Source organism: Lontra canadensis, unplaced genomic scaffold (assembly GCF_010015895.1).
Source record: "Lontra canadensis isolate GAN:19392208 unplaced genomic scaffold, GSC_riverotter_1.0 scaffold87, whole genome shotgun sequence".
Lineage (NCBI taxonomy): Eukaryota > Metazoa > Chordata > Mammalia > Carnivora > Mustelidae > Lontra > Lontra canadensis.
Window position 1 is genome coordinate 616,652 of NW_022631081.1, and position 16,980 is coordinate 633,631.

Genomic DNA, 16,980 nt, shown 5'->3' on the forward strand with positions numbered 1-16,980 from the left:
TTATACCCTGGTTGTGTCAGCCCCCCTCACTTCTCCTGCCAAGCAGCTCACCCTCCAGAAGGTGCACGCACCTGTGGGGAGCCATGGCCAGGGACACAGAGTTGGAACAGAAGTGGTGGCTGAGTGGCTGGGGAGGAGGGAAGCTGCAGGAGACCCCAGGAGGACACCAGGTGCATTGGGACCCGAGGAGTGGCAGCTGGTTGGAATGCGGTGTCAGGAAGGAAGGGTGGCCGGGGTGCTTCTGGGACCAGCTTCCCAGGAGGTGAAGCTGAGGTGAAGGGGAAGCAGAGAGAAGCTTCTTCTGTGGTCTGGCACAGTGGCTCTCCCGGGGGCTGCAGTGTGTGTGGTGCCCCGACGTGCACACCCCCAGGCGCAGTCTGCAACCTGGACAGACTGCAGGCGGCCGGCGGTGCTCCGGGGAACGATCATTTCCAAAATCACCTAAAAGGATTACTGTCGTCCCCATAGAATGTTGTCATCAGAGGTGCTGCTACGAAAGGGTGCTAAAAACACCACGGCCATGACGTGGGAGCCCACAGACATTTTTGATGTTGAGAAGAGATTGCTCATACTTTAAATTTCGTAAACCATAATCAAGGCTCTGGAGTCAGACTGGGCTCACATCTGCCCTTATTCGCTGAGTGACTTCGGGTAACCTCTCACAACCTGGTTTTGTCACCTGTGACTGGTTTTGATGCCTGGATTTCTCTGAGGCAGGAGAGAGAGCCACTTTAAGCCTCTTGGCCTGTAGTCCCCGTGAGGAGGTTCTGTCGATGTGGTTTTCGTTCTTTGTGACCAAGAGCTGAGGATGAGCACGCTTAGAGCACGCTTGTGGCCAGGGGTCCAGAGGGAAGCGAGGAGCCTGGGACAGCCTAGTCCAGCTAGAGGTTCTGCCTGTTAAGAAACCACTCATTCTTGATCTTTTTAAACAAGCAGCCCAAATAAATATACTGTTCTTTAAAAAAACAAGAACAAAACCAACAAAAAATATCACCTCAGATAAGTACATGTTTTCTTCCTTGTTTTATTCATTTTCAGTCACTTAGGCTAAGTCCTAGAAAGTCAGGGCTCTCTGAAATTCTAGGAAGTAGAACGGTTCGTATACAAAGCAGAGTTGGCCCTTCCCAGAAGCTACATTGGAAAGGAGTATGCTTTTACTTTTGGCAAACCCTTCAGAATCCATACCGGGGGCCGTGATCCCAAGGTGCCCCTCTGGCCTGCTGTACTAGCACCCCCCACCCCTCCCACACACACTCACACTCAGGCGTGGCTGGGCATACCCCTCCAGCGTTCATGCTCTGGGCCACCGAGGACTTCAGCTCTGGGCTCATCCTGGGCTTCTGAAGGAAGCGGGAAGAGGAAAGGAGAGCTCGGTGAATCAACAGGTGATCTTAACAGGTCGCTGAGGGCCGGTAGAGAGCCCTCCGTGTTTGATTGATTTGCTTAAGTCTTGGGGGCAAGTGCTTCTTCTTGCTCTTTTTCTTGTCAATAACTTTCCTGCTGTAACGTCTCTCCAGTACTCCTCTCTCAGGCAAAGGAGCAAGCAAATCAAGTTTCTCAGGAGATCTGTGCTTGGGAGTGACAGCCGCGCTCTGCTTTCAGTGAGATCACTCACCTTTCGCCACAGAATTGTAGCTCAGAGGCATAAAATCACTTTCTTTGCTCATTTTCAGAGTGTGGCCTCTCGGCTCGGGGGGAAGAATGAAGGATTTTGAGCAGTAGTTTGGAAGAGAAATGCTATTATTAAGTGTACTTTTTATTCCCGTGTCTCTGAAAGGCGAAGTTGCCTAAACCCCCTCGTCTCCCGGGCTCCGTGGTTGCACGTTTGATCACGCTGTTACCCTGGGTTCGTGGAAGGTTGGAAGATTCATGGAATGAAGGGAAAATTCAGCCTCTTCTCCCTTCTGCCCATCTCACTTTTCAGATGAATTGAGGGTGGTGAGAAAACCCTCCCACCTTCTCCCTTTTAATTGTTTCTCAAAGGACGGGATGTAATTGCCTACTTTGGCAATAGAGTCTCCTCGCCATCGTTGACATTCTGTTTTGCTGTCAGATCTTTCTGTACTTTAAATAAAGCCCCGTACATGTTGTTTTTCATTGGCAAAAATGTAGCAAAGCTGGCATAAGAGAACGGGCTGACTGTCCTTTCCAGCGGGCCTTAAGGTGAAGGTGAAGGTGTCCCCAGTTGGCACGCTGGTTATCAGCGGCAGACATTTGTGACAAGGAACGAGCCATCTCTGGAGGATTGTATGCTGTGGTCCATTTATCGCCCCACGTCTAGTTAGGGTACTTCGGAAGCTGTTGCCTTGCTAAGTATGTTAAATCATAACTCTCTTGATCTCTTAAAATAATAAGCTTCTTGATTGCGACCAAGATCTCTACAAGAACTTCCCCTTGGTGATCTCCGAGCGCTGGCAGCAGGAAGTAGCAGAAACAGTTTATGAAGCAGTAAATGCAGACACGGATAAAATCGAGGCCAGAAAGAGAGCTAAAAATAAGCAACTTGGACACGAAGAAGGTAAAATAGCCAGTGTGCCTCAAAATATTTTCAACGCGATGAATTTTGTAAAAATGTCTCGTAAAGCCGGAAAAGTTTTTGGGTCGTAAAGTACTTTCCAGGGGTGTCAGGGGGGAAGGCCATAAATAGTGGCGTGTGGCTTGGAAAAGCTCGGTGTAATATTTCAAAGTCTTCAGTCAATGTATAAATTAAGGTGGTTAGCAGTAGGGTGTCGTGTGTCCTCTGCTCTTGGAGCTTCTAGAGCGAGTTGGCAAGTGTCTTTCTTAAAGACACAATATTTTCATGCCAGGAAGAGGCCCAGCTTTGTAGGCACGTGACCGCTGGGTTGAACGCCCTGCCCTCACCATCTTGACATTCTCAATCATGTTTGAACAAGGGCCCCGCCTTTTCCTTTTCTTCTGGGCCCCACAAAGTATGAAGTAATTGTCACTGGTGAGGAACCTCGCACACGTGTCTCTTGTTCAGCACTGTAAATGGGAATAATGACATTTGTTTCACAAGCACATTAAGGAATTGCCAAACCACATTTTTTTTTTACAACATTTGAGTGCCCCGTTGGGATTTCCAAAGTAGAGTGCTTCACGTTGGGTGTTAAACCAGCCAGCCGTTCTTGAGTCACCAAATGTTGTCACTCTACATTTTCCTAAGATTCTAATGAATCTGGGATATTTAAATGTACCTGGTTGATGATGAGGATGTTATTTGCTTTCCTTCTAGGCAAAGACTGTTCTGAGGTTAACATTCTGTTATAAGAGTCATCTGCCAGAAGCAGTTCCTTTGTGTTAATAAGTTACTTGAATGGGAATGGCTTGATGTGGGCTGGCCGGTTGTGTCCATCACCCATTCAAAAACTTGTGCCCGAGTCCCGAAGGGTTCCTCCCATGTGAAAGCTGCCGGTGTACCCCAAGGGAACGGAGCAGCCCCGTAACTGTGCTCCCCTCCATTCTGCAGAGAGAGGGGCTTTGTTTCCAAGCTGTTCCGTTGCGCGCCCATTGACATCACTCTGGGCTGTTGGCTGTAGCTAATTTTATACAGGACATTACATCAGTTGCTCCAGGGAGGGCCATGGTGTCAGCAGAATTTTGACAAACTGGACCTAGAAAAAAGAGGCATGTCTTAATGACCTTACCGGAGCATATCCTTGCATCCAGCAGATTCATGAACTTATCTTCATATATCACTGGGTTCTTGGGTGAAGAGCTCAGGAGTCTCCTTACAGAAGAGTACAGTCCAGCCTTACGTCCTGAGGTGAACCCGTAAGGCTTCCACCTTCCGTATACTTAAGCTGTGTAAACACTTTGGCGTTAAAATGACAATTCCGGGGGGCCCACCCGATCACCTGTCCTCTCCCTCCTGGGGCCTCCTCCTTCCCCCATATGCCAGACAACATGGGTATCACTTCTCTGTTTGCCATCTGGGTCTCCCGTTAGAATGTTAGCTCTTGGAGGCGGGAGCTCCTGTCCCGTAGCACTGCTGAGTCCAGGGTGCCCAGAACGTGCCCGGCACCAGGCATTCCCTTCAGAGCTGCTGAATGATGAGGGGAGGAGTAAATGAATGGCTTTTAGTGTTCCTTTAAAATAAGAAACCAGAGCCAGCCACTTAAAATTAACCTTTTTAAAAAAAGAGAGAAAGAATGAGAGAGACAGTACTTCACTCTAACGATATGATCGGGACTCCATGAGAGCGAGTTAGCTTGGTCTGTCTGGGTGAGCGTGTACTGGAGGGATAAATACAGCCTTAAGGAATAAACATTTTCGAGCCTGTGTTACCTTGGCTGCTTGGTCAACCGCTTACTGTTATTGACAGGATTGAGGGGGAGAACCCCAGTCCCACATAAAGACAAAGGTTCTTCGGGCGTAGCTTGAACTGAATTACACTGTTTGTACCCTCTCCGAGCCACAAGGGAACATCACGAATGTCTCCCAATATGGAGAAACAGCCATTCATTATGTTAGCGAAGACCAGCTCTTCCGATCTCACGCTCACCTGGGTCTCAGAACCGGGACAACGGTTTGCACAACATGCTCCACTCATAGAAACCTGAGTTTTCCAAAGAGCGTGTCATTCTTATTTGTTTGTGTCTGAGAAGAGCAGAGCCCGTCTGTGCCCAAGCCTGTCTAATTTGGGGTTGTTTGTATTCCCCAGATTACGCTCTAGGAAGGGACTGTATCATGCACGGGTACATGCTGAAGCTGGGGAACCCGTTCCTGACTCAGTGGCAGCGTCGCTATTTTTACCTCTTTCCCAACAGACTTGAGTGGAGAGGAGAGGGCGAGTCCCGGGTAAGTCCAGTGCAGCCTTCCTGGCACCAACTGGCAGCATCCTCGCTATCGCGTGGCTCTCTCAGAGGGCTGGCACGTCTAACCAAGTACCCTGCTGAGCTCCGGGTGTCTATTTGAACTTGTGCACAGGAGATTTGGGATGTTCAAACTCTAACTTTAAACCTAGAGTCGGGGGCGCCTGGGTGGCTCAGTGGGTTAAGCCTCTGCCTTCGGCTCAGGTCATGATCTCAGGGTCCTGGGATCGAGCCCCGCATCGGGCTCTGTGCTCAGTGGGGAGCCTGCTTCCTCCTCTCTCTCTGCCTGCCTCTCTGCCTACTTGTGATCTCTGTCAAATAAATAAATAAAATCTTTAAAAATAAATCGATAAATAAACTTAGAGACAAAGAAAGATTTTGTAAAGTCCGAAAATAGAATGTGAGGTCAAAACAGATTTGAAGGAGGCTGGAGAGTAGTCAGGGAGATCAAAAGAGATTTAAAAAAAAAAAAATCCAGGACTTTGGAGTCAGACAGAGGCGCTTGAATCCAGGGTTCAGAGAAGAAGGTCTGGCATCCACGACACAGCCTGAGGGTTGTGGGTATGGCTGTGCTCAGTTTCCCCTTCATGTGCCCCGCCTCCCCCCCCCATGTTGGGCTCACATGAAATGAGGTAGGTGGTGTAAGCTGTGATGCTTGACCCAGAGCAGAGGTCGCCAAACCACACTTCCTTTGGTCTCCGTTTCATTGGAAAAGTGTAAGGGACTCCCATGCCATAGGCAGGAAGATACCACTGCCCCTCAGGTCCTTTCTCGAGGACTCATGTTTGTGAATAAGATAAGAAGAAATTTCTAATCTGCATTGTCCTTCGAAGCCAGACAGGCTGCATTTATTAAGCACCTACTGCATGGGGGAGCAGAGGGCTTATCCAGAGGTGGCGACCCAAGGAGAAGGCAGTGCTTCTGCTCCTAGGAGGGAATGGCTAGTCCTCCAGGGCCAAGGAATCGGGGCAGTGATCCCAGATGTCACAAACATAGCTGAGGTCTTGGATGGGTCAGAATCCTGCCCATCAGTTGTCCGGTGGTGAGAAGTGTAGAGAGCAGTAAGCTCTGATCTTGTTTGTTTGATTTTGGAATGTGTTTTATAAATCTCTGTTGCTAAAGGGGTGCTGGGATGGCTCAGTCAGTTAAGCATCCAACTCCTGCTTTTAGCTCAGGGTCATGATCTCAGGGTCGTGGGATTGAGCCCTGAGTCTGCTTGTCCCTGGGGCTCCTGTGCCTTCTGCTCCTTCCCTGACTCACGTGCAATTGTCTTTCTCTCAAATAAGTAAATAAAATGCTTGAAAAAAATAAATAAGTCCCCACTGGCAAAGTTGCTATTTAAATATGAGTGATTGCTACTACACAGCCCATTCCTTTCAGATAAACAAGACTTCTCACCATTACTAGTGCCATGGGAGTCATTTCCTCAAACTAATACATCTAGGCTCTGAATTGCTTTAATAAGTTTCTTTGGGGGTCTTGAGTTGTAACTCAGGTGCTGGTGAGTATTATATAATGTATAACATAACATAACATAACATAACAACATAACATAACATAACATAACATAACATAACATAACATATAATATAATATATATCGTATTTTATAAATATATGAACTTAGCAACCAAACTGTAATTCATATATATTATTATTATAGAATATATAATGTTTCCAGATAGTAAGTGTCCCTGAGGATATTACGCATTTACAGTTGACCCTTAAACAACATGGGGTCAGGGGTGTTGGCCTCTCATGCCATCAAAAACCCATGTGGAACTTCTGACTCCCCCAAGAACTTAGCTGCTGATAGCCTACTGTTGAGCAGAGGGCTGACTGATGAGATAAACAGCAGGTTAACACAGAAATTGCATGTGACATGATTTATACACTGTATTCTTACAATACAGTAGGCTAGAGAAAAGAAAACATTCTTGAGGAAATCACAAGGAAGAGAAAATAACGTTTATAGAACTGTGCTATATTTATGGGGGAAAATATCCCCGTAGAAGTGGACCCACATAGTTCAAACCCATGTTGTCCCCTGGCCAACCATAGTCTGCCATCTCCTGGACAGTCACCATGGTGTGCGTTGAAATGAAATTATCTCACTTTACAGGATATTTGAAAACTTAAAAAAAAAAAAGAAAGTCTTCCCTTTTTTAAACATTGGATGCAGTATGTTAGCTTGGTTTTAAAAGTCAGAGTTCGGTGTTCTGTTTGAGAGCTACCCAGTGTATATGGATGGATGGATTAATAGGTATAAATCAGGGAACGGTAAACGCGAGCATTTATGATAGTGTTGTTTTTCATTTAGGAGTCCTGAGTATTTATCCCAAAAAACATAAATGGTAAGGTGCTTACGACACTATAGCATTCACCGTAAGCAATCGTGTTCTAGACCTGGCGTGACCATCTTTTAAGGATGTCGCCTGTATTTATAACATCCTTTTGATATTTTTGAAATATCATTAGCTCACAAGCCAGCCTGGCCAGACCTTTCCCGAGCTGCCGTGTCAGGAGCTCGGCTGCTCCCCCCTCGCTCATGTTACACGGCACTTCACTGTTTCCTCACAACTCGGTCGATAGAATTCAGAGGTGTGTGTGACACGGAGAGGACACGTGCAAGTCACAACCATTCGCAGATCGATTCTGTGTCGAGGGAACAGCTGTGCTGTTGTCTTACAGAGACACCGTCTTTTGGAGTTTCCTTCGAGATGCCATCATTTGAATTTTGTGCTTGTCCCTTCGTAGCCCTTCCCCCTCATTTCTAGAATATCATCAACAAAAGGAAAAGGCTGGGCACCTGGGTGGCTCAGTGGGTTAAGCCTCTGCCTTCGGCTCAGGTCATGATGCAGGGTCCTGGGATCGATCCCCGCATCAGGCTCGCTGCTCAGTGGGGAGCCTGCTTCCTCCTCTCTCTCTGCCTGCCTCTCTGCCTACTTGTGATCTCTGTCTGTCAAATAAATAAATAAAATCTTAAAAAAAAAAAAAGGAAAAGGCTGATTTTTAAAAAAACTTTTTAAGCTAATAGCTTTCCATATTATTTATTAACTTAGCTTAAGAAATTGGGAAGTAATGCAAAGTAATTTGTCATTTTTTAATTTTTATTGCTAGCAAAGTTTACTGACAATGGAACAGATTCTGTCTGTGGAAGAAACTCAGATTAAAGACAAAAAGTGCATTTTATTGAGGATAAAAGGAGGAAAGCAATTTGTCTTGCAATGTGAGGTGAGTTTCTTGTGTTTTTAAAAAACTTTCCCCTAACTGGAAGAGCAACTGTGTACCTGTCCACGGAGATGGCCACCTGCATATGGGACAGCTTCTTGAATCCATGCTTTACCACTTACTTAGGAAAGCCCCTGGGCACGAGGGTCTCAGCAAATTAACAGTTGACAATACAGAAGCAAATGTTGGGAAATGGCTGGAGAGGAAGTCCGTGTTATAATCTGATTGCCCTGTCTGGAAACTCTGTCCAGTGTTCAGTAGGGGCCTGTTAGCTAGTCTTCCGGTTCTTAGAACTCAGCATGTTTAAGGTTGGGACCTGGGTGTTTAAGTAAACACAGATAGCGAAGTGACTTCGCTCCAGGGAGATGCCCTCTTTCTCTCTCCAGAATTCTACTGTAGCCCAAATTTAATCCTCTGGGATACTGGGGTGTGTGTGTACGTGTGTGTGTAGGGTGTGTGTGTGTCCAGGTGCAATGGGGGGTGTGTGCAGGTGTGGGTGGGTGTGCATGGGTGTGTGTGTGTCCAGGTGGGTGGGGGTTTGTGTGGGGTGGGAGTGTGCATGGGTGTGTTTGCGCACGTGTGCCTTCAGAGAGCTAGACCAGTAGTAGCTAACCGAGACATGTGTCCAGTAACCATCCCTCCAGTGCACACGTGGGGTGTGTGTTCATGGGACAGAGCTCTTCTTTGGCATTACTGTATGGACTTGAACTGTTTTAGAAATCTGAAAGCACAGGTGCTCTCTGAACGAGTCACAGGCGGTCCTTCTCAGGGTGAGACTTGGGCGGGGTCCCCTGGAGGGCCAGCCAGAGTGGCCCTGCTCCCTGTGGGTGGCCCGGGAAGCGGGCTGGCATGGTCATGACCGGAGGCGCCATGTCTGCGGGCCAGCTAGGTGCGCCCGTAACAACCTCTCCCTTTGTGTCCCCCTGTAGAGCGACCCCGAGTTTGTGCAGTGGAAGAAGGAGCTGACGGAAACCTTCACGGAGGCTCAGCGGCTGCTGCGCCGTGCCCCCAAGTTCCTCAACAAGTCCCGGCCCAGCGTGGTGGAGCTCTCCAAGCCGCCTCTCTGCCACAGGAACAGCAATGGACTCTGACGCCCTGGACGGGAGGGCCCCGGGGAGACGGGGCCGCGAGGAAGCCCGCACTGGGGGCTTTCAGCCCTTGACGGGGAGCCTTTTGGAGAAGTCCGGGGGTCAGAGGTTCGGTCCGCTTGTCCCTGGGGCCCTTCCACAGCTGGCAGGACCCAGGTCGCCGAGGTGCTCCTTGTAGGAGCTGTGCCCATGGTTGGGCCCGGCCGGCCTCCCATCCCTCCTGAGTGCCTCCTGCACATGACTCTGTCCACGCTCGAAACTACTGAAGAGACAAACAGAAGTTCTTTTCCTTTCTTGCACACCTGTTTGGGTAGACGTGAACCTCGAACTTAAAATGTCTGTATGTCTGATAGCAAACATATCTTAGACTTGCCAAGACGGAGGGCAGCCCCCTATGGCAGGTGCCAGGTGACCCGAGGGCCGCCCTGTGTCTCTGCTGGGCTCCTCCGTGTCCGCTCGCGCTCCTGGGCCCTGGGAGGTCAGCGCGCATTTCCTCCGTGCGCTTCAGCACCAACCAACGTCCTGATGCCCCACGTGGCGAGCTGAGGATAGTTTCTGAGAAGGTTGCTCTCCGGCCCCTGCCCTGCTGCGGCCCCACCCAGGTCCCCGCCTGGGTCCCACAGGGAACAGAGGGAGCGTGCCCTCAGAGGACTTGGGGGTCGCTCATCGCTGACAGCGTTCAACAGTGGATGCTTGGAAGGCTTCACAGGGATCCTGAAGGACAGGCGGGGGTGTTAAACTTTCAGGGCAACAGTGATTTTCAGACAAATCGCACTTTCACGTGTCTGGGCGTACACGGACGCTTGGGGCTGAGTCTGTGTGGGGCTCCGACAATAAGCAGTTACAGGACACGGTCATCCTCGTTCCTGCCCCCAGGACACATACCTGCAACCAGCATGTGAAGGAAGGAAAGAATTGCTCTGTCTTACGTTGTAGTATAATTTAAAATGAATTCTATTGACAAAAGAATGCTGAAGAATGAATGTGCTGAAATGAGTTAACTGTGTATGATGACTTCCGTCTCACCCTTTGCCTGTCATTAGTGAGTGGTACTGGGCCCCGGGTGGGGAGTCCCACGGTTCTCCCACGACGCGTCCGACGGCCTTTTCATGCCCCAAATAAATGCTGGGCTAGAAGAACCAGTGTGTTTCCCAGTGAAGTCCTCTCTATCACCTGACTGAAAATAATAACTGATTTTTAAAGTCCCCATATATGTCTTACTCTTCGTGCAATCCTGTTGTATGTTCCTCAGTTAACTGTTGACAACATAGATGACAGCATCATTACCTGCGTCCTGCCCACATCTCCATGCACTGTGGTCATTGGGAAAATTATATTTTGGGAGTTTGGAAGGTGATTACGGAGAGTTTTTTATTTCATAGGGCTCCCTTTGGAAGAGAAATGTGGAGGTCCACTCCCCATCTGAGATATCAGTTGGGGTTTAAATCAACACATGCATTCTACTCGGCTCTTTCCAGTAGAGGAGGACAGAGGCACTCTTTACGTGCCTTGCCCTGGTTTAAAAAGGATTCACATTGTTTTTTACAAAACCACTGGCAAGGGAAAGGTAGTCGTTCCTCATAAAGGGTGAGTGCCTTGCGGCCATGGTTAATGACCACAGTCACTGCTGTCGCGGCCCTATCCCAGGCGCCCATCATTCAGCACTTAAACAGGCTGGGAATGGGCGTGCCCTGAGCCTCTGCCAGACAGAGCCAACACCCTCCTGTTGAGGAGGACACAGACTCCTTTGGGGTCTGGGCTTAGTCTTTCCCACTTACCACCTAGGGCATTAGCCATGCGAGCCTGCAGCTCTTTGAAAGACACCATCTTTGCTCTGGAGAAGAACAGGAGGCTCATCTGTCCTCAGAAAGGACACAGGAATTGGAAGACTTGCCTCAAGCCTAAATTGCAAGCGCCGGGGTCTCGTCCGGTGGGTCTGATACCTGTGCTTGTCCCCGAAGCCGTCTGATAGGGCCAGCGTCCCCGCTGCCACTCGGAAAACACTTGCGGACCCTTCTGTGCCAGCAACTCGTGCCTGCAAGGCCAGAGAAGGCCGCCGCTCTGCAGAGCTGTTCTAGAACGTTCTAAGAGTGTGACCTCATTCCTCGATGGCTGACCCTTCAACATGCAGACCACGAAAAAGGACAAGATGCAGCATACGTTTTCTCACTTGAAGAAGATAAAGTTGATGTTATTTTTATAAAGTTATAATGTCTTGACTTCATGAATCAAGGGAATTAAGCAAAGTCTAAAAGATGACTTTAAGCCGCTCTACAACGTATATGGAAGAAGCTAAAAACTTCAGTGAATCCAGGGTTATTTTTCCAGGCGAGAATATTCTCTCCAGTGCATTTGCCCTTTCACGGCACCGGGAGGCATGCTTTTTCCCTTCTGCATCGTGTTTAAGGATGATTTTTCAGCAAAAATTCTAGAAATTAGCCGTTTCACTGTTAAAGCAAATGTTTTCGCTACTCATGCCTCTGATTGGCCAATCCGCGGATGTGACAGTTTCAAAATTTGTGTGGAACAGGAGGGACCAGATGTAGAGGAAAGCAGGCATCCCGCTCAGGAAAGCCCACGGCAGCAACACACAGCCATCCATTTGGAGCAAGACCTAGCTTGACATGTGATTTGAAATGCGTCCTGTGGACACCAGAAACTATTGTTTTAAGGCCTTCACGGGCCTTTACAGGATATCCTTTACCCATTCACAGGGAGCTTTAACTCCCCGAAAAAGATCAAAGTGTGATCTTTCTCTGATGATTTGAAAAATGTCACTCGGAATTTGTAGTCGGGCCGGTTGGACACAGCATTTGACTTTTCGATGGAATTGATTTTCACATCAAGAAGAAAGCCAAATTCTCAAAGTCAGGCCCTTTTTCACTTGCTGTAAATGTATGAACGGTACTTTGAAAAGTGCTGGGGTAAGAGAAGACCGATTCCGTAGGACTTAATCATATGTGATTTTTTTTTTTTCTCTTAGTAATTTTGTTCGGGGAAGTGTTCCTGGGTCATTTGGAGACGCCTGCTGAATTATCTCCACACCCCCGAGGACTGGCGACGTTTGTGCCCGGAGAGGAGGTGGGCTTCAGAGGAGCATAGGACAGGTGGTGGCTGGGTGGCCATGGGCAGGTGGAGTGGGTGTCTCCCAGACAAGAACAATGGTAGAAATGGGGCAAGGAAGGCCGTAACTTGCAGGTTAAAAAAAATAAAATAAATAATCACTCCCTTTACACGAAGCACCAAAGAAATGACTGACTAAAGTTGGCTGATTCCTTCCCTCTTTACAGAGGGAGTTGAATAGTAATGATTGTGAGACATGGTCGCTTTATTTTCGATTATGGAGCCACTGGAATTATGAATAGCCCATCGACTTCCCCTAAGGGCCCTGCGTACCCTCCAGCACCCTCCAGGAAGGCACCTGGCACCCAGAGCTAACCGTCCCCCCTCACCCCATCTTTGCGTACCTTGCAGCCACCAGCAGGTCCAGGCATGGGGGCTGGGTGGCCCCCTTTGGGGCCCTGTGGCCAGCTACAGACCTTCATCACACGTCCACTGGGGCCACAATAAGATTCCCCAGACCAGCGACACCCAGCTTGCTGTTTAAGCCATGCCCACTTCCAGAGGGAGCTTTAATAGTTGAAATGTTTGGAAAACATTTTTCCCTGGAGACCTAACATGATTTCCCCTCCTCCCACGAAAGGTTGACTCCAGAGGTTTGAATTCCTCAATTACTTAAATTCCTATGAATATGAATTTTTTTTCTTTTCATGTGGCCACATTTAGAAAAAGAGTTCTTTTCCTGTTAACTAATGAAAGTCGAACTCGGGAATACTACGGTTTCCTTGCGTTGTAATGGACTTGAGATTTCTTTCCCCCTCAAAGACTAACATACCTGCCCTTTTAGAGCTGAGGGACCGGGATGCCCTCCCCGTGGTGGCTGATGCGGGGCCTCTCACTGACACAGCCAGGGGAGCACTGGTGAATGCCGCACCCCAAATATTTAACTACCTTTAATGAAATCCGCACACACTCACTATAGAAAGTGAGCTCACAGTATAGGCATGTCATCAAAACCTACAGGAACAATAACTGTGTTTTAAAATTTCAGCAACTCACATTCTTACAGCAAACTCCCCAACACCACGATCTCAAAACCATCTCTGAAAACTGGTCGTTCTGCTTCCGTATTTTATTTTGTTCTGATCTAAAACATCTTTGATGTAAGGGTAGGGAATGGAGAACTATTTCTAACCGTGCACTCAAAATTACAAAAGGACTCGAACTTTAATTCCCTGAGTATATTCCGTGATGTATATATTCTAAGTGGTTTGTAAGCTAAACACTGGCCATTTTTTTAAGTTCTATTGTGAAATCGTATTTTTCTATGTTTTAACTAATTCCAAGAGATTTGGCTTTTTCTGAGTAACATAAAGATTGCCGAACGACATATATATATTATATATATATATATATATATTAAAAAACAGAGTTCTATTTTAGCACAAAAGCATTTTATATTATTTATTGAATCCTTACCTTTGTTTTCGTCAGAGACATTCCTTCTTTCTGCTCCTTTTTCTTTGTATAGTTTGTTATTTAAAGAAACAGCAGCCCTTTCTGTGCTCCATGAAATAAAGTGGGAATAATGTGCACAGCCCCGGGGGCAAACATCTCCCTCCCCACCCCCCACTGCCATGGACTGTTTGCAGCAAAAGCTCATCCTGGGCTCTGCGCCGAGAGGCATGTGCACTTCCCTGGCCACACCTGACTGCACACATGCCATGAAATACTGCTTCCATCTACCTCTCCGGAAGGCCCCCAACGCTTGCTTCCACACTGGCTTTGGTATCAAAGAATCTCAGTAATGCATCTCCCTCTGGATGTTGGCTTGGAAGCCGCGGTCCCGTCTCAGCCATCGAGGCAGACCCACCTCCCTCCAGGTCGTTCTACTCCCAGAGCCCAGGGCCGCCCACGGAGCACTGTTCCCCACACCCCGTCTTGCCGCTGGCTGTCAGCATGATGTGTCAAGGACTAAATGAGAGATTGGTCCTCAGCATGGGGCACAGGGGGCCAGCCGTGTTTTAAAACACCACCTCTAGGAGCAGCGCCTTTGAACGTGACCTCCCTGTCCCTACCCCTGACGCACAGCTGTTTCCAAATGGTTTGGAAGACAGGGTCATAAAGGCCAGTGCCCTCACACGTGGTCAAACCTTTGGCAGTGGTCTTACTTTCGAGTGGACGGACCCTTTAGGATTTCCGTGAACTAGAACGACCAGTCCCTGGGAGGGGCTGGGGCGGCGGTCCCTCCTCACGTGCTGACATTTCTCTGCCTGTCTTCCTCGCTGTGTAGCCATCAGGGTGGCCCCATTCTTGCTCTGTTCCCGGCCAAGCGTCACGCCCTTAAAGAAACAAAACCGTTTCCTGCTGAGCGTGGCTCTACAAGTGAAGCCGGTGAATTAGATGCTGTAAATCTAGCTGTTGTACCTGGGAAATTAGCATTCGTTGTGATCTCTCTTCACTCTGATTGTGCCCGTGGAGGTGTGCAGCCCTCTCTCGGTATCCACTTACTCGTGCACGTTTGAGGTCCCAGCCCACGGAAGACGCTGTCCCACGCCTGCGGGCTCCTGCCCAGCACAGGGCTCGTGCTGTCCTTTGGTATCACCGTCTTTCACCGCTGCTTGGGAGCAGCAATGCTGGTTTCCTGTGTTGATAAATTGCTTCTGTGAAATCTCAATAAAAAGGCTCTGTACAAAGATGCGTACTTTGATGTGCTGTCCTCCCTCAGCCCCCATTAAAACCTGCATTTCTTTATCGAGCTGCTAAGACATCAGGACATGATACCTTTTAAAGACTCCTGACTTTGAGGACAGTCCATGCAGAGGCTGGTTGGATAAAGAGGAAGGGGATCGCTGACCCTCATTCCTGCGGACTGCTTGGATTGTTAAGGGCACAGCCCGCTTCATGGTCTCAGGGGGGTTTGGAGACCCAGTGGCTCCTGCAAGACGTGTTGTGGAGAAAGAGCCTGTGACAGTTGGGCCACAAGGAGACCTGGGGGAGGGGGCATCTATCTCCTCCGCAGTTAGTCTAGACTATACTGGCCCCCCACCCCCAGCATACTCCAGGGTGACCTTGGAGTCCCTTGGGAAGCGCAGATCCCTCACTGTCCATCCCTGCTCCCATGAAGATGAGCTGAGAGACCCCGGGGTACATGTCAGTTTAAACCTAAAATCCCAGGAGGCCGGTGGCCCCAGGTCCCCAGCGGCCTGGGCAGACCTGCCCGCCTGGGGGTCCGCAGGTCAGGGGCAGGCCAGCTTTTCCCTGCCCTAGAGCTCAAAGCATCTCCTGTGGGGTGCTGGTTCAGAAAAGAAGGCAGGCAGGATTGACTCCCGGAGCTATTTTTTTCCCCAGAATGCACTTGGGTTTGCCAACTCAAAAACCATTTAACAGAATAGTTGACAGGAGGCCGGGCTCCGGAGCGGGTGGGCAGCTTCATAGGCAGTGGGGAGCCCGGGGCCTGATGAACCCCATAACTGAGAGCCGTGCCCCAGAGCTGCTGGAAGCCTGTTCCTCCTCCAGGCCTGGAAATGCTGGCCACCCCACTCCCAGCCGACGTCTCTGGGCAGCCTGGTTGCTCTGCCATTTTCTCACCTCTGATTTATAAGAGTTGGTTAAGATGAGCCAAAATATCCTCCAGGTTTCCAGCAAAGGTTCAATGGGAGGAACATGGACAGCACTTGCTTGCCACATCCAAAGGTTTCTTCCATATTGCCTCACGGATAACTGACTGCTACCCTCCCCTCTCAACCTTGCATTCCCAGCCCTCGTCCCAATACTTCCTTCCCAGTCCTGCCCTTGATGCATGTGGCATGGATTCATGGCAGCATGATGGGTGAGGACAAGAGGACAGGAGCCAGGGCTTCCCCTTCTTCGGGGACCTGGGCTGGGAACTCCACAGAAGTTTGTCGGCCTCAGCCAACATTTGGGGATTGTCCTTCTCTTGGGGCCCCTCCTGTGCCCTGTGGGGTGTTGGTCAGCCTTCTCAGCCTCTCCCTGCCAGAGGCCAGTGCATAACCCCCCACCAGCCAGTCTGGACAACCCAAAATGTCACCAGATGTTGCCAAACGTCCCTTGAGGGGAGTCAGACCACCCCCAGTTTCGAATCCCTGGTGCAGATGATGGGAAATTCTCCATGTGTTGGGGACAGTATTGGGGCAGGGACTCCATAAAGGTGAAATTTTGTTGCCAGAATTCGTGGCCAGGGCTCTTAACTCCTGGGAGGCTCTGTGGACCATGAGGTCTGCTGTGCGGCTATTGTGGCCAAATTGATTGTCATGCCGGGTCATGAGCTTGACACAGGGGTATTGGAGGTTATGCCAGCCCCGAAGGTGGAGGAGCAGGTGTTAAAATTCCCAGGGCAGTGGGGTGAGGGGGAGCACCTGGGTGGTTTGGCCAGTTAAATGTACGACTCTTGATTTCAGCTCAGGTTGTGATCTTAGGGTCGTGGGGTTGAGCCCTGCCTCAGGCTCAGCCCTGAGTGTGGGGTCTGCCTGATATTCTTTCTCCACATCTGCTCCTCGCCCACTCACAGTCTCTCCTTTCCTCTCTCTCTTTCTCTCAAATAAAATAAATCTTTAAAAAAGTGCAAGAGGGGGACCAGTTCTTTGTGTGGCCCCTGGGGCTACCTCTGACACCTGCTTCATTTCATCCTTGATGTCGAAGTATAGAATAGATTTTTCCAGACAGCAGATCAGACCCATGAGGCACAGTGGGGGTGGGGCCGTGAAACACCATGCCCGTGAACTTCCCACTCATCTCAGGGTCGACTTTGCCCACGGCTTTGGCCAA

General features: G+C 49.2%; 1 protein-coding gene and 1 long non-coding RNA gene across 4 annotated transcripts in view; both read left to right on the plus strand.

The window, feature by feature from the left end:
* The window catches only part of GRK3 (G protein-coupled receptor kinase 3), a 117,802-nt gene extending 107,674 nt beyond the window's left edge, over nucleotides 1-10,128 (plus strand). For all 3 annotated transcript variants that reach the window (XM_032883263.1, XM_032883264.1, XM_032883265.1), the window contains 4 exons: nucleotides 2,356-2,518; nucleotides 4,664-4,800; nucleotides 7,934-8,047; nucleotides 8,974-10,128. In XM_032883263.1, the coding sequence (XP_032739154.1) occupies nucleotides 2,356-2,518; nucleotides 4,664-4,800; nucleotides 7,934-8,047; nucleotides 8,974-9,135 (576 nt within the window). In that variant the 3' untranslated portion in view covers nucleotides 9,136-10,128. The remainder of the gene's footprint in view (nucleotides 1-2,355; nucleotides 2,519-4,663; nucleotides 4,801-7,933; nucleotides 8,048-8,973) is intronic.
* Nucleotides 10,129-10,666: 538 nt separating this feature from the next.
* On the plus strand, nucleotides 10,667-13,412 carry LOC116882747. The gene is made up of 2 exons (XR_004385687.1): nucleotides 10,667-12,036; nucleotides 12,116-13,412. It is a non-coding gene; the product is annotated as an uncharacterized LOC116882747 (long non-coding RNA).
* The last annotated feature ends 3,568 nt before the right edge of the window (nucleotides 13,413-16,980 follow it).